General features: G+C 43.3%; 1 protein-coding gene across 3 annotated transcripts in view; it reads left to right on the top strand.

The window, feature by feature from the left end:
• Positions 1-22,019, top strand: part of PFKFB1 (6-phosphofructo-2-kinase/fructose-2,6-biphosphatase 1) — a 46,784-nt gene that overhangs the window by 16,813 nt on the left and 7,952 nt on the right. For all 3 annotated transcript variants that reach the window (XM_059680494.1, XM_059680495.1, XM_059680493.1), the window contains 9 exons: positions 270-395; positions 2,989-3,082; positions 3,929-3,995; positions 5,297-5,371; positions 6,577-6,633; positions 8,847-8,968; positions 12,721-12,928; positions 15,572-15,718; positions 19,647-19,751. In XM_059680494.1, the coding sequence (XP_059536477.1) occupies positions 270-395; positions 2,989-3,082; positions 3,929-3,995; positions 5,297-5,371; positions 6,577-6,633; positions 8,847-8,968; positions 12,721-12,928; positions 15,572-15,718; positions 19,647-19,751 (1,001 nt within the window). The remainder of the gene's footprint in view (positions 1-269; positions 396-2,988; positions 3,083-3,928; positions 3,996-5,296; positions 5,372-6,576; positions 6,634-8,846; positions 8,969-12,720; positions 12,929-15,571; positions 15,719-19,646; positions 19,752-22,019) is intronic.

The following is a 22,019-nucleotide window of genomic DNA, read 5'->3' as shown; positions in this document are numbered from 1 at the left end:
TAGCTGAATTTCTTATGAGTTTATATTTTGTTCAGTAGTATCTATGAAAGATAAACAATGATCTGGATACTGTCTCTGAAGAAGCTTGTCTCTCCAGATTTTAAGTTAGATGTTTGCACCACAATCTCAGTTTTTTGATTAAGTCAAGAGAAGTCAATTTGCAATTTCCAGGGATTTTTATATAGTTATAAAATTCTGCATCCCTGAGTTGATACTAGAAGATCATATGAACCTAGAGGCAAGTTTTTGAGGGTCTGTTTGTCTTCCAGCAACCATACCCCAGTTTACCAATTCCCCCACAATGGTGATTATGGTGGGTTTACCAGCTCGAGGAAAGACTTACATCTCTACGAAGCTCACCCGATATCTGAACTGGATAGGAACACCAACTAAAGGTAAGTCTCTGAAACCTTTTGTTATACAGCCCCCTACAGGCTGCTGGCTGAAAACAGAGTAAGGTAGTATGCCTCAGTACCAGGAAAGTCTCAGTTATTAATAGTATGTGGACTATTACTGCTATTACTACTACTACTACCACTATACTGTTATAAAATTTAAAATTCCTTGAGCACATACTCTGTATCCTACCCCAGGCTAGGCGCTAGACAGGAAAACTAGTAAGATTAAATATCTTTCCTCAAGGAGGTCCATTTTTGCAAGACCGTGCACCTCTGAGTTCCCCACAAACCCTTACCACAGCCCCCTGTATGCCAACACTAATTACATAGTGTGTTGTTGTAGCATGTGCCTGGGTCTCTCTCCCCTGGACCTGCTCTGGGGGGCAAGGGACTAGATCATATTTAATTCTGTCTCTCAAGTATGACAAGACTAAAACTAAATGCCAAAAGATAGGGTGCCCCCACATCATATGCAATTCAGAATACAAGCAGTAAACGTAAGGAAGTCTACCAAAGGTTTTTATTTATTCCCTGATGACTATGCTGATGCTTTTAAAGAATATCAACATAGCTGAACATTTTTATTGGGCCACGTTCCTCCTTTACGTGTGCACTAGGCAAGTAGTTAGACTTCTCTAGTGCAATGGAGCACACTACTCTCCAGTGCAGAAAACAGTTCTCTGAGGCATTCATGTATTCACTCAAGCATTCATTATTTGTTTGGATGTTGGGCAAACAAATAAAGTCAGGATGTCTGTCCTCACAGAACTCACAGTTCTAAAACACCCAGGAAGGAGGAACTGTTATCATCATTTCACAGTTGATAAAATTAATGCCTGGGAGGTGAAGTGTCTTGTCTAAGGGCACATGGCCAATAAGTGACAGAACCAGGATATGAATCCACATTTACGTGATTCCAAAGCCTGACACTCACTGTACCAGGGCTCGTACTTGGCTCTACTGATGGGAAGAGAAAAGAATCCCACATTGGCCCTGTACCCTCCCTTCCTCCACTATTTTTCTCTCCTTTCTCTTGCTCATCCCAACACCCTTATTTATCTGCCCCATTCCCAACCCTCCCCCCCACCACCGAGTCTCCTCCTCTCTTCCTCCCATTTCTTCTTTCCCTTCATGCGCTTTCTCTAATTCACTAGTGAAGAGTTTCCCAATGCTTTTCCATGTGCCAAACTGATGCTAGGCATTGGAGATGCAAAAATGGATGTGATTCGCACCCTGTCCTTGAAGAGTTCTCCATCTGGTTGTGATGCATAAGAGCATTTCATGTCACCTAGGAATCCCAGATCATGGTATTGAGGGGGCTCACAGAGGAAATTACCAACAGGAAGGCAGTGAAAGCTTCCAGATAGGTTATATTTGAGCTGAGTCCTGTAGGACAAATAGGACATTTGCAGAACAGAGGACAGAAGGAACAGTTCTCCTGGAGACCTGCAGGCTCACAGGAGTCTCTCCTGAGTGTAGGAGGCACATAACACAGTGGTGGATGGCTCTTAACTCCAAGCTTCTTAGCCTGTTGTTCAAGGACTTCTACAATCAGCCCCTACAAGTCTCTCAGGCCTCAGTCACAGTGGATGACTCACCATCCCCCAAACATGCTCTGCCTTCTGCCAATGCCCTACCTTTGCTCAAGCTGTTCCTCTACCTGGAATTGACTTTGTTCCCCCCCATCTCCCATGTTGGCCCGTAAAAGGCCTGCCCCCCGAAAGGATTAATTAAAATGCTGCTTTCTCCAAGAAGCCTCAGATCACCCAAAGTTAATTAGTCTTTCCTTTCCCCTTGCTTTTTTGCATGGCTCTGTCAGAGCACTTGACAAACTAGATGGGAGCTCTGTTTACTGATTTGTTCTCTGTCCTGTCTGCTGGATTCTGAGGACTTTGAGAGCCTCATCGCATAAATATGGTTCATCTCTGAGGCCCCAGAAGTCATGTCCTTCTTCACAGAGTGGGCATCAGAAAAAAAATTATTAGTTGAATGCATGAAAGGTTACTTTACCTTATTGTCTATACCCCCTTTCCTTTCCTTCCCTCCTCTCTGTTTTTTTACCATTACAAATGAGAAATATGGCCATAGAGAGGGCTTAAATTTAGTTTCTCTGTCAGGATACAGAAAGATGTAATAACATTGGACTTCGATTCAGAAAGCCCAAACTAGTTCTGACTCACTGTTTGACTCTTGGTGATTGATTTTACTCACTGAACCTCAGTTTCTTTATCTTTCCAATGGAGTAGAGCATGAAAAGGGTTGGAGTTTATGATAAACTAAAATTGTGGAAAGACCACCAGCTTTGGAATCAAACAGCTCTGAGTTTAAATTCCAGTCCCCCGCTAATTAACTATGAAAGTTACTTACCATCTCTGAACTTCAATTTCCTCATTTGTAAAATGGAAATGGTGATTCCCACTTTGCAGGATTGTTGTGAACAATAAATCTGGTAGACAAAATTTAAAGCTTTATAAGCATATTATATAGCTACAAATTATGCCTTCTTCTACCCCTAAATTCCCTCCCAACAAGGACATGTTTTTGCTACTGAGATCTTCCCAAACTCTTCACCAGTGTTCCCTGCTTTCAGTGTTTAATTTAGGCCAGTATCGACGAGAGGCAGTTAGCTACAAGAACTACGAATTCTTTCTTCCAGACAACATGGAGGCCCTACTTATCAGGAAGTAAGTATCTAACATTTTAGGGACCTGCGCTGCTCCCTGGCTGAGGGAGGGCTTTGTTCAGGTGATGGGGGACTAGGGCAGAGCCACTAAGGTTAGCAAGGAGGCCCTCTAGACTCTCAAAGGGTGATTTGGACAGCCCATCTACCATATTACCTACAACCTGTTTCTGGTCATAGCTGTCCCCTGCTTAAAAACTTTAAACAGTCTCCTACTTCTAACAGAAAAGAATGGAAACTTTTCAGGCTAATATTTGAGACAAGAGTCTCAATAGCTTGGCATATTCCAATCTCTCCAATCACATCCATTCAACCTCAAGGTCTCTCTCCTCTACAAGACTGAGCACTTATAGAAAAGAGCCTGTGCCTCACTTATTGATCCATGCCGTCATAATAGAACCTTGAAAAGAGTAATCATTAAATAGATTTTTACCAAAACCATCAATACATTGCCAATGCCATACATGTGCTTGCACTGGTATCCGTATCAGGAATGCCTTCTCCTTCACAGACCATACACTCAGCCTCTAACTGGGTTCAAGAAGCAGTTCAGCTTGAGCTCTATTAACTCAAGGGATGGAGCCTTTAATAGTATGGCTTCTGTCATTCAGTTTTTCCTGGGCATGCCACTTTATACGTGCCCCTAAGATGTCCACACAGAGCCACTTTCCCCTGTGTGACATCTCTGTGCTTGTCATGGTGCCTAGAAGATAGGACACCTTGTGTAGATGTTTAATAGGTGAATAATTTAATCTAGGACATCTGAGAGATGGTGCAAAAGATACTGCAGAAAAATGGAGAGGAACCAATCTTGAGGATGGGTCTTGTTTGTTTCTTTCTCCTTTTACAGGCGGTGTGCTCTGGCAGCCCTGAAGGATGTTCATGATTATCTCAGCCGTGAGGAGGGCCATGTTGCGGTAAAGAAATTTGTATTGTTCCCTAGGGTTTCTGCTGGGATGGAGAACAGATTATATATGTAGTGAGCATTCACTGTGTTCCACACGTTATTCTAGGTACTTTGAGATAGATATTATACCCCATTTTCTATCCCAGAAGAATGACACACAGATTAAATAATTTCCAAAAATGGCATGGTATGTATGTGGCAGGACAGAACTGTAATCCAGGTTGTGTTGCTCCTGAATCTACAGTTAACTACTATACCTCCCACACCACTCCCAGGAATTTAGCAGCACTACACTACAATTTAAAATACAGTAAAACATTTTTGAGTTCTGAGATTTCCTAAACATTTTAGTCAGTTTAATCTCAGGCTTTTTAAAAAATATATATTTTATTGATTTTCTTACAAAGAGGAAGGGAGAGGGATAGAGAGCTAGAAACATTGATGAGAGAGAAACATCGATCAGCTGCCTCTTGCACACCCCCCACTGGGGATGTGCCTGAAACCAAGGTACATGCCCTTGGCTGGAACCGAACCTGGGACCCTTCAGTCCACAGGCCGACGCTTTATCCACTGAGCCAAACCGGTTAGGGCTAATCTAGGCTTTTGAGATAGGATTTGCAAATTCTAAAAGGGGAAAAGATCCTCAAAAATGCAAACTGTCCCATTTTAGGTGCTGGATCTAGAGAGTTGTTTCCTGTTCTTAAAGCGCTCCAGGGTGATAAGGAAGGAAGAAGCCTCACCTAGGAGATGAGAAATCAGTTCTAACTCTGCTCTGTCAGCAACTCTCGGTGACCTTGGTTAAGGCAAATCCTTCCTCAAAGGCTCAGCTACTTCACCTGTATAATGACCCTAATAAAACCCCACACTTTTTGCTTGGCCAGCATGGCTCAGTGGTTGAGCATGGACCTGTGAGCCAGAAGGTCATGGTTCAATTCCTGGTCAGGGCACATGCCCACATTGCAGGAGGCTGCCGGTCAATGCTTCTCTCTCACCATTGATGTTTCTGTGTGTCTCTCCCTCTCGCTTCCTCTCTGAAATTGGCAAAAATATATATTTTTTAAAACCCCACAATTTTTTTCTTGTCTTATTAGACTTACAAAGCCTGCTACATTTTGGGAGAGACATTAGGACTCAATAAGTACTTGAGAAATGACACAAGCCAATTCCAAATCTTTCCTATTGTTCGTCACCCCATCCAAGTTCTATCTCCTCCTGGTAGCACTCCACTTGGCTAAACACAGGGATGCTCAAAGAGTAGGCGTTCTATCAGCACCAGACTCATAGTAAACCAATCTCATCATGTGCCTCTAGGTTTTTGATGCCACCAACACTACCAGAGAACGACGGTCATTGATTTTGCAGTTTGCTAAGGAACATGGTTACAAGGTACGGTAACACTGCCACTCTTATCTAGAGCCTACTGATCCAGCACAAACTCCAAAGAAAGGCAAACCAGAGGACTCATCGGTGCCAAATCAGCTACCATAGGCTCAACATTTTAATTGGGTTGAGATGGCTATCCAGATCATGGTTAGCCATGGGTGGGAATGTAAATTGGTGCAGCCACTGTGGAAAACAGTATGGAGAGTCCTCAAAAAATTAAAAATAGAATTTCCATGTGCCCCAGAAATACTACTTCGGGTTTTTTTTATTCAAAGAAGATAAAAACATTAATTAAAGATATATGCACCCCTATGTTTATTGCAGCATTATTTACAATAGCCAAGATGTGAAGGCAACCTACGTGTCCATCAATAGATGAATAAAGAAGATATGGTATATGGAGAACGATTAGGTTCTTAGAAAGACATAGTGCTCTAAGAAGGATCTATATATACATACACACACACACACATATATATACACACACATATATACACACACACAATGGAATATTACTTAGCAATTAAAAGAATGAAAATTACCATTTCTAACAACATGGATGTGCCTAGAAGGTATTATACTAAATGAAATAAATCAGACAAAAAAGATGAATACCATATGATTTCACTTATTTATAGAATCTAAAAAATACACACAAATGAATAAGTAAAACAGAAACAGACCCATAGATACAGAGAACAAATTTGATTGCCAGAGGGGATCTGAATGTAAAAGGTGAAGAGGAATTTTTAAAAGTTTTCTTTGGAAAAAGAAAGAAAAAAGAAAGAAAGAAAGAAAGAAAGAAAGAGAATGATCATGAATTAATTAGATGAATTGGCATCAGGAGAATTGATTTCAGGTGAAATGGTTTCAGGTGAGCTAAATCCCCATCACCACCGTAGCATGCTACTTACAAAAGGTTGTCCATCCCTCTTGGAACATTGTCTTTCTAAGAGCCTGATTTATTTTGTAGACATTACTTCTAGGATCCCACATTTTAAAAAACAGTAAAAATACAAAGCAATAATCTGGAGCCATTCAATTTAGAGCCCATCTGCCCCATAAAAATCTGAATTCTTAAAAGCACCACTGAATGAAATTATGTTGTCAGAGATGCCCCCAGTGATGAATCAGAGCCATTGAGAAGGGGTCAAGCTCCTATCAAACATAATTCCTTCCTGAAAATCTCTCTTCTGTTTCTCTTATAGGTGTTTTTCATTGAGTCCATCTGTAATGACCCTGGTATCATTGCAGAAAACATCAAGGTAAGGAGCCCCAGTTACCTTTCCTCCTTACTTTGCTTCAGGCTTGGATCATGCCTAAAATTACCTCTATAGGATCAAAGGAGGTATTCTTCCCCAAGATTCTCTTCCCACTTCCTACAGGAAGCATTCCATAACAACTGTGGCCTACAACTTTCCTATGAAATTAAATGAGGCCAACATATATAGAGTTATTAATATGCACCAGGCTCCAAACTTTACTCTCATTGATTTTTCACAACAAACCTGCATGTTAGGAATCATTTCAGTGTTGGAAACAAGAAACTGAGGTTCCAAGAAAAGTGACTTGTCAAGGGTTTATACAGTCAAAAAGAGGTAGAACTGGGACTGGACCTCAGACTTGGCTATCTGCCTCAAAAGCTCTTTATCCTGCCCCACGATTCACAGCAGAGCTATCACTACTTTTAGATTCTAGGCATGTGGTCTAGAGCTAGATCACTTACCATATTGTATTGTTCCTCATTTCATCAAATTACTGGAGTTCGGGGACGAAAGAGACCTTAGAAGTCATCTTCAACCCTCCATCAGATACTTGAAATCTCAGGTGAATGTCTAGACTTTTTCCTCATACCTCCAGTGACAAGAAGCTCATCACCTTCATCAAGTACAGTCCAATCAAGCTGAAATCTGCCTCCTTGTAATTTCCATTCAACTGGTCCTATTTTTGCCTCTACAGGCACAGAACATGCCCAATCCCTCTCTTTCCTCTTTATCCATCTATTCATCCATTTATTGATTCAACAGAAAATGAATCCATACACCTGTGCTGGACCATTCTGGGTATTAGAGACATAGAAATGGATAGAGAAGAATCTTGTTCTTGTGCTCACAGTCTAGTGAGAAAGACTGACAAGTTTATAGGCATAATTCTGTGCTATCAATGCTAAGATGAGGGAATAAAGGAGGCTGTGGACACAGAGTGTTGAGGACCTAACCTTGCATGGGAGGGGTAGGGTGCAACAGGAAGGCTTCTCAATGAAGGTAATAGCTGACCTGCATCTTGAAGAATGCATAGGAACTTGGCAGGCAAAGAATAGGAAATAAGGGAATATCATGTATGAAGTATGGCATCTCCAGGGAACTGTAAGTTGCTTAGGTTGGCTAAAGCAAAGTGTGCAGAGGAATAGGGGAGTAATAGATGAAGACAAAAAAATCATTTCAGGCCCAATCATGATAAACCATAAGTCACCCACTAAAATATTTCATACTTTGTCCTAAAGTATATGAGAAATGATGAAAGGTCTTAAACAAGGGAATTCCATGGTCAGATGTGCATGTTAGAAATATCCTTCTGGCTATTAGTATGGGAAATGCATCAGAAATAACAAGATTTTATTTTATATATTTTTATTGATTTCAGAGAGTAAGGGAGAGATAGAAACATCAATGATGAGAGAGAATCATTGATCAGCTGCCTCCTGCACATCCCCTACTGGGGATTGAACCCACAACCCGAGCATGTGCCCTGACCTGGAATAGAACCATGACCTCCTGGTTCATAGGTCAACACTCAACCACTGAATCACACCAGCTGGGCAGACGTAACAAGATTTTAGATAGAGTGATCAGTCACAAAGCTATCATGAACATTCGGGCAAAAGAAAATGCAGGCCAATTGTAGAGATATTTATAAGATATAGTGGAAAGCATTTTGGTGCCTGCTGAGAGGAGGAGAATGTTAGAAAGGGACACATCTATGACTCCCAGTTGCCTTTTAGGCTCAGTTGACTGAGTGGATGATAGTGCCATTCACTGAGATGGGTGGAGAAAGTAGGTATTGAGAGAATTGGAGATACCAGCCCTAAAGCAAACATACCATATTCTCCCAGGAAACACTCGATACATGTAAGCTATTGTGACCCCTGGCCAGTATCTCCTGTTTGTCAACCATTTCTCATGGCACAATCTCCAGGCCTCTTATAAATGTTCTTTTTAAACAGTGCGTTCTAGAACTGAGTATAATGCAACAGACCTTGTTTGGCCACATAGAGATATAAGTAATGAAGAGTCGCACAGTCCAGATTTTCTTCCACTGACTCATTTTATAAACTTGAGCAATACCCTTTCTCCAACTCCCAATTTTGCCATCTTTATTATGAGGGATGTTTTACTCAATGATCTCTAATGGCCCTTCCCAAGGGCCCTGTCAGAGTCTCTGTCTTCCACAGTCCCTCTGTCCTTTTCTCTTCTTCCAGCAAGTGAAACTCGGCAGCCCTGATTATATAGACTGTGACCGAGAAAAGGTTCTGGAAGACTTTCTAAAAAGAATTGAATGCTATGAGCTCAATTACCAACCCCTGGATGATGAACTGGACAGGTAAGAGCCCGGAACTCCACAGTCCATGTCTGAATGCTTAGCCCTGTTTCAATATGCTGTAGGACCTAGGGACATTTCTTCCTTCTCTGGACCTCACTCAGCTGCTCTATCTGTAAAATCAGGGAGCTGGACTTGATTTGTATTTAAGGACCCTCCTAGTTCTAATTATCAATGAGATGGTGACTCATTGATGTGCAAGGTGTTCACAAGAGGATTGAAGTAGTGTTTTCCTGAGCAATATGGACATATCAGGGACCTGATCTCTGGTGGGGGGCATGGACAGACATTTATAGTTCTTCCTGTCTTTGTTGCTATTATTTTTTGAAAAGTATTCTTTACTCATGGATGGCATTTCAGATTCCAAACATGTTCACCTTCTTTGTTTCATTGAATACCCTGTAAAGGGCACTAAAATGGGTCTTATGATCATAAATTTTCAAGAAGAAGAAATTGAGTCTTAGAGAGCTAAAACTGCTTGCCCAAGCTCCCAGCATTAAAGCTAGGATTCTAACCACATATTCTGTCTCCTAGCCATGTCTCTTGTTACAATGCCCACGTATACCTCTTCAATCAATAAGTAGTTGGTCCTTCCAGGCTGTGGTGTACATAGGGAGTGTAAATAAGAGCAAGAGAGGTGGGTTCTATTCTCAGGTAGCTTCCATAGTGCCTTGAAATATTGGAAGACACATGAAAAATTTGAAACTTTTATTCCTAATACCAGATAAAGATGGGAGAAGTGTTAGCTGTCAGTACAGGGAAGATGAAAGTTTTTGACATAGGTTGTTCCCAGAGCCCTACTCTTTTCCAAAATGGGTTGTGATGAGAAGAGACTTTCAGAGTCACTCAGACTCTTTGTAATCCAAGTGAGAGGGGTAAGGAGGTTTCAACTAAATACTACCCTAAGAAGTTTCAAGAACATCCTTCTAACTATGTCTAACTGAAGTCCTAAGAGGTGAGCATTGTTACTACCTCATTCCTCAGATAGGGAAAGAAAGACCCAGAGCAGGGCAAAGGCTTATCTGAGGCCACATAATGAATCAGTAGCAGAATATATACTCAAACGCTTATCTCCAAACTTCCAGCCTGGTTCTTCCCTTCTCACATCCCTAAGCCATAAAAAGTGTCACATGAGGCTTAGACACACAGTGCAAGGGGCAGAACCTTAGGTACAATTGTGAAGATTGTTCACTGTGCAAGGATATTTAGGTCAAGGGTATACTTACTTTTCTCAACAAGGCATATGTGCTGGAGTGGGGCTGTTTCTGCCCTGAGGAAAGTGTAAGTTTTTCCAGTTTCCACAGGCAGCATAGGGGCTAGCAGCCTACGGTGAAAGAAATTTGAAGGAGAGGAGCTGAGGTGAGAGTGGCATTGAGAAAGCCCCTAGCCTTCTAGCCTTAAACCTATATTCCTGCAGGTGCTCAGTTAGTGTTTGATGAATCAGTTTGAGTATCACGGTTGACTTTAATCATTTTTCCATGAACAGACATTTATAGTCCATGCCTCAGGGCCCAGCCCTAAGCTCTGCCCTAGGAACCCAAAGAGCGAAGGTCTGTCCCTGCTCCTGCTCTGATACATTGACCATTTGGTTGGGGAAGACAATGAGTATGCAGTTGATCAGAATAACGGGGATGATCAAACAAGTGAGCTGGAGGAACACAGAAGAGAAGACCCAGCTCATCTTGGAGGAAGAGGTCTAGAAGAGCAAGTTTACCCAGTTAGGTAGACTATACATGTGTTTAGGGCACCAATAAGGAAGAGGCTACCAAAAATAAGAAGAAAATGATCTTGAAATATTTTATATTTCCAGCATTAAGGTAGTCAAAATAGTAAAAATAAAACCAGAACTTGGTAGAAACTCCTTATAATATAGATTATGATTTTTATTTTAAATTATATGTGGTAGGGTAGAGTATTAGCTACGGTAATACTTTTTTGTGTGAAACACTTCTAAGTGACTTCACATGTCTGGGCTCAAAGAATTCTTCCTAGAGAGAGTGAATGTACTGGCTCTAGAAGGATGGATGTGTAGGGGCTCAACTTTGGAGACCAGGCAAGGAACACATTTTCAAGCAAAGAGAATAGCACTTCATAATGGCCTAGTTAAATCTGAATAAGAGTAGAGGAATACAGAGAAACACCCAGAAAAAGCATAAAGGCTAGAGTAAAACAGAAGTTATGAGCATGGGCCTGGAACAGTGAGGCGAGGCCAAATGAGACCAGTGTGTGAAGGCACCGAGAATGTCAGACTAAGCTGAAGAATTTGGAAATTCTCCTAGAGCCACCAAGAATCTAGTGTCAGGAATAGACAGTAACCAGACAACAATGCTACATCATATATTTTCTACCCTTAAGCTCTGACAGTCCTTGGAGAGGTTGACCTTAGGCAAATCACTTCCTTCTCTCTGTTTCAGTTTCCTCACCCATAAAACAGAGATAATAATCTCTGCTTCCTATGATTGTTATGAGGATTCATGCACTTTGAAGTCTGCATTCCCTGCCAGAAGCTCCCAAAATGTTCAGCAAATATGAATGCCCTATGGGACCATTGGACATGAATGACAGGAAAGGGCATGCTGAGTATGGTGCAGATAGAAAAGCCTTCTTTAGGAAAACCAGAGAGGCTTTCTGAAACCAAACCCATCGCTCACCGCCTTACCTACAGCCATTTCCATTCACTTGGTTTTGTTACTGTGCACACAGGGTTGCTAGTGTGTCACCCCATTGCCCCAGCCTCCCCCACCTCTTTCCAGGGATCACCCTGAACTCCTTATAATAAAACAACTTAGGAGTTAGTGCCTGGCACAGCCGATGCCTCAAAGTCTTGCTCCATGGTTCTAGTCTTGATTAGTCAAAGTCCCCCATTTAGAGCTCCTCTGCAAACAGGTTGTTGAATAATTTGATTATCAATCTGCGTATAGTTATTAGTTCATGACAAAGAATTGAGGAGACTGAAAAGTGGCTCTAAGCAAGGACCACAAGTTCCCCACTGATGTTGTGAACCACATCTGTATTCCCATGCCCAGCACATGGCACACCTTAGAGTATGTTTGTGGAATGGGTGTTGAGCATTGGTCATGCATTTCTAAGTATATATTCCTAACTGACCTAAGAACTCCCAAGCACAATGCTTAGAACAGACAAGGGTATGTTTGTTGACTGGCCAATAGGGAAAGAACCTAACTCACTCCACTTTCTGAGTAAGGAAAGATACATACACACAGAGACACAGCACACACAGACACAATCTGGTAACTGCCTATAGAGTGTCAATTACAATATATCACAGCAGAGATTCAAAGAACAGAGAAGCAGAGCTCAGCTCATGATTTGAAAGGGTGAGAGAGTGGACAGGTTTGGAACTGCTGGGGAGATGTTGGAGGTATCCAGAGACACAGAGGATTACTGCTTCTCTCCAAGTATGTCAGGAGTGTGAACCACAGAAGACAGAACCCCAGATGCCTGGAGTGCGATAAGTCAAGATGAAAAGACAACTTGGCTCAAGTTGAGACTGAGAAAAGAATACAGAGGGAGATGGTAGCAGGCAGTAAGCTTCTGAAGGTGGCCAGGAAGCAAGTTTCTGAAACAGGTACCTAGAATAAGAAAAGGCATGGCATCTTGTTAGAGAAAAGGTAGGTGAAAGCTGGGTTGTGGAGGAAGCTTGAAGGCAGGGTGTGTAGTTGGGGTTTCTCTTGGGACTAGCCTTTCCACCATCAGCCCCTGAACTGCCCTTGCTCTTGCTTGGACTGGCCCAGCCACCTGTCCTACATCAAGATCTTCGACGTGGGCACACGCTACATGGTGAACCGAGTGCAGGACCACATCCAGAGCCGCACAGTATACTATCTTATGAACATCCACGTCACACCCCGCTCCATCTACCTATGCCGGCATGGTGAGAGTGAACTCAACCTCAGAGGCCGCATTGGAGGTGACTCTGGCCTCTCAGCTCGGGGCAAGCAGGTAGGGAAGGCCCCATGTACCCAGAGGCACTGGCTGATCTGGACCAGGGGGTGCCACAGGTGGGTGGAGTAGCCACTACCTGGGTCCTGAGGATTGGGAGTCTCACTCTTCTGCCCTGATAGCCACTCAGTCTTGAACCATCCTTGAATGCTACCATGTGCCCACAGGAGCTGCAAGGCTGAGAAGCTAGGTCTTGGCACTCCAGTCCTGCTCATATCTGGCTGCTTCTCCAACCCCAGCATGATAAGCACCTTGGCCCCTGCCTGACTGGTCCCCTCATCTTCCTCACAACTCTATGCCTTAAAGTACTTGTGCAGTTTCCACACTTAGGCTGCCTTCCTCTGTCAGCTGATGACCACCACTTGCACAGACAGCTACCCTGAAGTGCCCTACCCTTGAATCCATCTTCTCCTCCCTTACTCAGGGCTGATGCTATACCCCCTCCAACCCACTGCAGATCATCACACTGTCAGCACTTATCTCCCACCTGTTACTGCTTCCTTCCTGCCCCACCTCCCACACCCCCTTCCAGGGTCCAGTTGCTGCTCCATGGTCTGGTCTAGGAAGCCCTTCCCTGTCCTCTCCAGTCCCCAGACAGCTTACCATGCCCTGGGCTCCATCTCTCCCAGTACTGGCCCATCTCTGACTTTATGGCATGAGTCCTTTCTACCCAGCTAAGCATGGTGACCTGCACGTTATGGGTGCTGGCTCACTAAATGGACACATTTTCCCCAGTGTTCAGCCCTGTGCCTAGGCTTGTTAGCACAGGTTCCTGCTGGGGGAATCGCTTGGGGATGGGACAAATGGGATATGGGTGCGCAGGGAGGAAACACCCTCTTTCATTGGACACTTGTGGCCTCATTTAATCTTCTCAGCAGCTCTGTGGGGTGGGCATTACCATCACCAGTTTATGGATAAGGAAGCTGAGTCCCAGACAGGAGCAGAGAGCAGCCCCAGGTCAGATACAGCGGGAGCCAGGACTGAAAACCAGGCCTTCCTGGCTGCCCTCAGCAGCCCCACTGCAGAGGTGGCATTGTCACAGGCAAGGGACTGCAACTATCCTCGTGGCTCCCTTTCCGTGGCCTTCACACTGGCAGCCTCCCCTCAAGAGGGACTCCCCTCAAGAGCAGAGTCAAAGGCCACCAGAGGCATCACCCCCACCTCGTGGCACCACCTGCAGGGTTGTCTTGGGTGGGGCTGGCCACGGCCTTGCCCACCTAGCTCAGCACCCAGCTTGGACACATGGCCATCTTCACACACATGTGAGCATGGACACACACCCGCCTGGCCCCCACCTTCACGCGTGGGCACAGTGCACCACGCACTTTCCCAGGGACTGTCACCACATCCATTACAGTAGCTCACCTACCGTGTGCCAGGGAGTGCTCTAGGCGCTCCCCATCCATGAACTAATCTCCACTGCAGAGACCAGGCTGGGTGAACGAATGCTGTTCACATCTCACAGCAGGAGATCCCAGGCCAGAGAGGGCAGGGACGCCCCAGGGCACAGGGAGCCTGTGTAAGGGAGCTGCAGCAGTTTAACCCCATCACCTACCGCAGCTCCCCAGTCAAGGGCTCCTTCCACCAGAGCACACTGACTGCTGCTGACTCAGAACCCGCCCTTAGAATGTGTGCACCCAGTGCCCATATTCGTACGTGTAAACGCGTGCCTGTGTCTATGCGTTTGTGCCCATGTTCCTCACACACACCTGTACACAGAATAATGTGCCTGGGCGCGGAGGAGAGTGAGCCACTGGCTCCTCGGGGCTCCCACCGCCCGCCCTTCGTGGTTTCTCTTGGTGCTGTCACCTTTTCCCTCCCTGGACTGGCCGTGTCTTGAGAACAGGACACCCTGATATTCAGTGCAGGTCCACACTTACTCAGCACATGTTTGAATGTGGTTAGAACCTGGGTACCAGCACCCTTACTAAAGCAATAAGAATTCAAAGACTCAAAGAGAAATATTCCCCAAATCCCACTCCACCACATCTAGACCACACTCTGAGTACCCAGAACCCAAGAAATCGCTGCCCTGTGGTCTGGTGTCTGTTTCCAGTGCCTGTGTGGCCCTATCACAGAGTCTCTCCACCTAAAAGCAGACCATATCACAGGAGTGTTCACCCCTAGGTCAAGGTGTGGCCAAAGGGTCACTGTTTGTGGATCAGGGGGATCTGTGAGGATATGATGTGGGCAGAACTTGGTCATGTGACTGGATTATCCACAAACCTGAACTCAAGGCATCTATGAGTGCAGGATGGAGGCAGGAAGAGAAGGGATGTGGACTGTGGGTGGAGAGCCACCCTATGCACTCTTGTCCCAGTCTCCACAAATGTTAGAGGTGGACTGTTTGAAGGAATGAATAACTGACGGGGGGGGGGGGAGGGCGTTCAGTGAACAAACAACAACAAACAGACACACACACATAAATGCACATATTCTATTCTATTCTGTTCTATTCCCTTGATCCGTAGTCACATGGGAAAGTATATGGCTTTTTATAAATTGGAAACATTTAAACTGTATTCTTGCTTGTTCATCATCATTCTACCATTTGTGATAGATCTGTGCTTGTTCTCATGGCTACCCTGTCTTCTTTCATCTCTCTCTCCCCTCCTCTCCTCATCTGTACCCACTACTTTCCAGTATGCTTATGCCCTGGCCAACTTCATTCAGTCCCAGGACATCAGCTCCCTGAAAGTGTGGACCAGCCACATGAAGAGGACTATCCAGACAGCTGAGGCCCTGGGCGTCCCCTATGAGCAGTGGAAGGCCCTGAATGAGATTGATGCGGTGAGACGTAGGGGAATGGATTTCCTGGTGGATGGTGGGGCTTCACTCTCAGCTTATACCCTGGGTTGTCTCTGCTGGCTCCTATGGTAACCTAATTAATTCAACAAACATTTCTTGACAACCAGTCATATGCCAGACACTATTCTGTGTGTTGAGGATTGGTGAAGGCCAGAACAGACAAGTTCTCTGAACTCATGGAGCCCATATGCAGACAGTAAATAAGACACTGCATCTCATGTGACAAAGAGTTGTGAGAGGGGAAGTACAAGGGACTATGGAGGCTGAGGGTGCTTCTGACAAGACTTGATGGTGTGAAATTTACAAGGAAAGCGTCCTAGATGAAGGTGGAGATGAGAAAAGAAATAGGCAAAACGGTCTGGGAGTGAGGGAATAAATTTAATTTCAGTGGCAAGGAACAGCTCATGTGAAGGCCCAGAGATGAGAATAGAGCATGGCATGTTCAGAGAACGGAGGCTAGAACAGCAAAGAGGCTGGAACAATGGTTATGAGGTCTGGAGATACGGGAGATAAGGTTGGAAAGGAAGGTAGCTCATAGGGCTTTATAGCGTGTTGAGGAATTTGGATGCTGACCTATAAATGGGAAGTCATTGATGTAGTCTAAGTCAAGGAGGAATGGCGTGAATGTGATTCACTTTTAAAAAATAAAATAAAAAAGACCATTCTGGCCACGTGTGGAGACTAGGTAGGAAGAGGGCCAGAACGAGCATGTAAACTGGTATGGAGGTGACTGCATTAGTCCAGGAAGAGGTGAGGGTGTGATGGACCAGAGTAGTGGCACTGGAGATGGAACGAAGAAGAACTTGAGGAATATTTTATCAGACCCTTATCACATGGCAATCTCTCTTTGGGCCAGGTTTTCCCATGAGCTCTTTTTTAAAATGTTTTTGTTTTTGAAAGAGAGGGAGGGAGAGGGAGAGAGAGAGAGAAACATCAATGATGAGAGAGAATCATTGATTGGCTGCCTCCTGCACACCCCACACTGCAGAAAGAGTCTACGGCCCGGGCATGTGCCCTGACTGGGAATTGAACCATGACCTCCTGGTTCATAGGTCAATGCTCAATCATTGAGCCACACTATCTGGGCCCATGAGTTCTTTGAAAAGGCATTGTTTCCTCTCCATTGTTTCACCTGCACTATAGATACTCTGATATCAGATAGCGGCACATAAGTTATGATTGTTAGACCCCAAAGTAAAAACTTAACCACAGATACAAATAACTTGAATGTAGGTAGGTTAACCTGCTTGCCTACTAGGTATGTCTCTATAAATACTGACAAGTATGTGTGTGTGTACATATGTCCTTAACGATAGATGTACAGCGATACCCATACTTACAAAAAGGGATATGTAGCATCGTTCTGCATATCACATGTATTTGCTATAAGATACATGCAAGAAAATATGTCAGCTCTTCATCCTAAGAGTTCAGTTATGGTTTGTTTCTTGCACACATGTGATATAAACATTTATTTGATACCTACTTTGTTTCGCAAAATCTGTTTCACATATTTTGGTTCCTGTCTTCACTGAATTTTCAGGCTCAACAGGTTAGACAGAGGAATACAAAGCAGTGTGTGTAATACAGGCTCTGGTAGGCTAGACTGTGGGCGCACAGATGTCAAGGCAGGACAGGTGACCCAGCCAGGATCTGCCTGGAGGAAGTGATGCCAATGTTAACTTGGAAGGTTAATAGTGAGCCAGATAGAGACTATCAGGAGTGGTATGCCAGGCAGAGAGAACAGCTTAAACAAAGAGGGTATTGTGTGTGTGCAGCTGCTAAGGTTGTAGCAGTGGGGGCTAAGAGGGAGGAAAAAGGAATAGATTTGAGAGAAATTTAGGAGGTAGAATCCTAGCAATGGGTTACGAGGGTGTGGATGAGGAAGAAACAAGAATTTAGAATGATACCTACGTTTCTGGTTTGTTTTCCATGATCAATAATATATTGTTAATTAGTTCCATTTACTGAGTCTTTAAAATGTGCCTTGTATATCCTGTACTAGTCTCTTTTGCACATGTTACCTCTAATATTCAAAACACTCTTGTGGGGTCATTGTAATTCTCCTTGTTTTGAAGATGAGGAAAATAAAATTCAGAGAGGCCAGGCAGTTTTCCTTAAGTCAATAGGGAATCAGTGACCATTTCCACTGGCAACAGGTTCTCAGAATGCCTCTGAATAGAAAGTTAAAGCCAATCTGGAAGGATGTTGTGTGTCCTATAGGGTGCACTTTCTCCCATGGATAGGGCCAGTTGAAGAAGTTGAGCAATGCATAGCTGTTTGTGGGCTGGGGAAGAGGTGAACCTCACACCAGAGCCTGCTGCTTCCCCTACAGGAAGGTCTAATCCTTGGAATCCACACAACCAGATGGAAAACCAACATCGCTTTCCCACCCCACCAGCAGCCACCTCACTTCTGGGGATTTCTAAGTGGACTCATATGCTCCCGAGGGACAGTCTCTGCGCTCTCGATTCCTCCTTTGGGTAAAGAGAGTGTATCTCCCGTAGGCCCACTCTGAAACTGTTAGGGATTTACTAACGCTTGCCTTCTGAGATGTCTGTGGATAGCTGTTTCTTTATCTGCCAGAGATCCTGGAGCAGAGGTAGGGGCAGGAGGGATGAGAGATGCTCTAAAACGGAAGAACCCTGCTGTGGACGTGCATAAACTTGCACACACAGTCACAGACACTCACCACAGTATGCTTACAGTCACAGACATGCACTTCATGGACACTAGTCAGACACAGGCTCTCTCTCAGACACATCTACCAATAACAGCTACACCATACGCACAGACGTATACACACTTACAAACACACCTAGAGATACATGCAGACACAATCACAATCACCATAGACACACATGCAATCTTTGCAAATTTCTACATCACATGAGCACAGAGGCGTACCATGGGCACACACACAGTATATCACACAACCTCAAGCATATTATCACAAATTCACACAAGCTTCAGGTATAGGCACACAGATGTTCACACATATCCACCAGAAACATAATCAGGGACATACACACTCACAGATACACATGCCACAGACACACTGAGGTACGCATGGAAAGACAGACCACAGAAACATTCACGGAGGCATTTTCTCAGATGCTCAGACACCCTGTACACACACAATCACATGAGCACACTACGTATGATGAGACAAATATACAAACACAAAGCATAGATCCCTAAACATACCACAGGTACACACCATAAGCATGCTGCACACACACATGCAAAGTCACAAATCCTTAAGCCCACATATTTTTTTTTTAAATCATCACCCAAGGATATTTTTTCATTGATTTCTAGGGAGTGTTGGAGGGGGAAGGAGAAGGAGCAAGAGAGAGGAGCATCGATGTGAGAGAGACACATTGATTGGTTGCCTCCCACATGCACCCCTACAGGGGCTGGAGCACTTGCAACCGAGATAAGTGCCCTTGACCGGGAATCAAATCCATGACCCTTTGGTCTATGGGCCAATGCTCTAACCACTGAGAAACTGGCCAGGGAAAGCCCACATATTTATAAAAATACATACACATATGTACAATATACACCTACAAACCTATTAGGATGATCATATAGGAACACCAGAGACCCACCATGCTGAACACATCTATACACATGCACTCTCACATCTGCACAGCCACATACCTAGTACACACACACACAGACACACACACATATATACACTCAGACAACAGGCACAAACCTAAAGCTGTGTTCACAGAAACCTAGGTGCTACTGTTCTACAATCATTTGGCCTTAAAACTATGGTAAAGGCAGGGCACTTTCCCAGTTTTCGGGCTTAATCCCTAGTGTGGGGTGTGCAGGAGGCAGCCAGGCTGTGTGGATTTCACCATGTGAATACTTTTTTCCCCAAATAATTTTTCCTCAGGGTGTCTGTGAGGAGATGACCTATGAAGAAATCCAGGAACATTACCCTGAGGAATTTGCACTACGGGACCAAGATAAATATCGCTACCGCTATCCCAAGGGAGAGGTAAGCTTTGAAGGGTGGACTGATTCCTAGAACTCCTCCTCAGTATCCTCATTCAAACCCTCGAGGTTTCTTAGTTTCCTAGATTGCTTTCGAAACAGAATAAAGCATATATTGCAGCAACTGCCACCCCACAGGCACATGATTATCTGGCCCTTGGCTGACTCAGATTCTTGGCTATGGGCAACAAATTCCTTGGTTTTAAAAGGAGGCTAGGGGAGGGGCGGAGGTCAGTGGGGGGAGAAAAAGAGAGAGACATATGTACTACTATTTGTAATACCTTAAACAATAAAATGTATAAATAAATAAATAAATAAATAAATAAATAAATAAATAAATGCTATACGTTTGCCCTGGCCAGTGTTACTCAGTGGTTAAAGCATTGGCCCGTGCACCAAAGGGTCTTGGGGTTCGATTTCCGGTCAAGGGCATGTACCTGGGTTGCAGGTTCGATCTCCCACCCTGGTTGGGTTTGTGTGGGAGGCAACCAATCAATGTGTCTCTCTCACATCGATGTTTTTCTCTGCCCCCACCTCTTTCCCTTCGTACATCCCTCGCTTCCACCCTCTCTAAAAATCAATGGGAAAAATATCCTCTGGTGATGATTAAATAAATGAATGAATGAATGAATAAAATAAAAGCTACATATTTGCCTGATGTTTCCTCTGCTTTCAGGAGGACTCACCTTACCTAGACTTTGTCTCTGGTATACTTTCACTAAAGGCACTTGAACTATTTCAACATACTCTTTGGGTTGGAGTCCAAATGGACAATGGCTAATATTTTAACCTACTTCTTTGCCACCACATAAACCAGACCATCAGTTCTCTATCCCCATAAGAAGTTAATCCTCATTGCTTTCTACACCACCTCCATTTAGCCAGTTCTACATTTTAGAGTATTTATTAGTCATACCCCATTTCTGATACAAATTCCTGGGAATAGTTATCAGAAAAGCTAACATCAGGGAATATAAAACAATTGATAGCCTGTGTTACAAAGCATTTTCACTTTTTTTATCTTCATCCTCAGAAATGACATTATAAAGTTGGTCTGAGTTTGCTCTCATTTTCCTTTATATATTTTGAAGCTATGTCATTAGAGGCATATAAATTTAAAGCAATTATATCTTCTTAGCAAATTGTATATTTTATGATTATATAGTGAGCAAACCTCCTTTCTCCTGAAAATTGTTTTGCCTAAAAGTGTATTTTATTTAATATTAGCATAGCTATATAAGATATCTTATAGTTAGTATTTGCCTAGTTCATCTTTATCTGCTTATTATTTTGAGCTTCTTTTTGTCTTTTTGTTTTGTGTCTATTATAAACAGTGCATAGTTGACTTTTGTTGTTTTTAATACAAATTGCAAATATATGTCTTTTGAATGGTCGGTTTGGTGCATTTACTTTTATTGTAATCACTAATTTGTTTCAGCTTATTTCTGGTCTCTTGTTTGGAGCTCTCTATGCTTTATTTTTTCTCTTTTCCTCCCTTCTTTAGAATTGATAGAGTTTTTAGATCTACATTTGAGTTATATAATCTGTTTCTGTTCTTTTAGAGGTTGCTCAACATTTTAATATGCATGACTAACAACATCTAAAATCTACCTTTCCCCTAAATTAAGATAAGAATTTTAACTCTGGTCATTCCCTCTCCCAACTTACATGTTCATTACTGTTTTGTATTTTAGTGCAACCTTGTGTCATAATCTTCAAATGAATTCTTATTGTTATTATTAAACATGTTATTGTATACAGTCGGTATTTGTTTATATTTAATCACATGTTTACCAATTCCTTTTATCAATTTTTCTCCTTGCATCTCAAGTTTTCCCTCTGGGTTCAATTTCCATTTTCCTTTAGGAGTTTATTTAGGAAGATCTGTTGGTAGTAAACTCACCATTTTTGTCTAGAAATGTCTTGGTGGGGTTCAGTCCTAGATGATACTTTTGGTATAAAACTCTAGGTTCATGGTTGTTTTCTCTCAGCACTTTGAAGATAGTACCCCCACGCTGTCTTCTGACTTCTAATGGCTAAGAAGTCTCCTATCAGTCTAATTGGTATTTCTTTTCTGTCTGCCTGTTTTTAGGGTCTTTGTATCTTTTTTTGCTTTTAAGTTCTACTCTGATATATCTAAATATTCATTTCTTTTCATTTATCTTGCTTGAGTTGGACTCCTGTACCTGAGAATTGGGATTTTCATCAATTCTAGAAAAACTCTTAGGCATATCTCTTAAATATTCTTCTCTCACATGCTCTCTATTATCTC

The sequence above is a fragment of the Myotis daubentonii genome, chromosome X (genome assembly GCF_963259705.1).
Source record: "Myotis daubentonii chromosome X, mMyoDau2.1, whole genome shotgun sequence".
In the NCBI taxonomy this organism is placed as follows: Eukaryota; Metazoa; Chordata; class Mammalia; order Chiroptera; family Vespertilionidae; genus Myotis; species Myotis daubentonii.
Note: the sequence above shows the minus strand (reverse complement) of the source record. Positions and strands in the feature narration are given on the sequence as shown.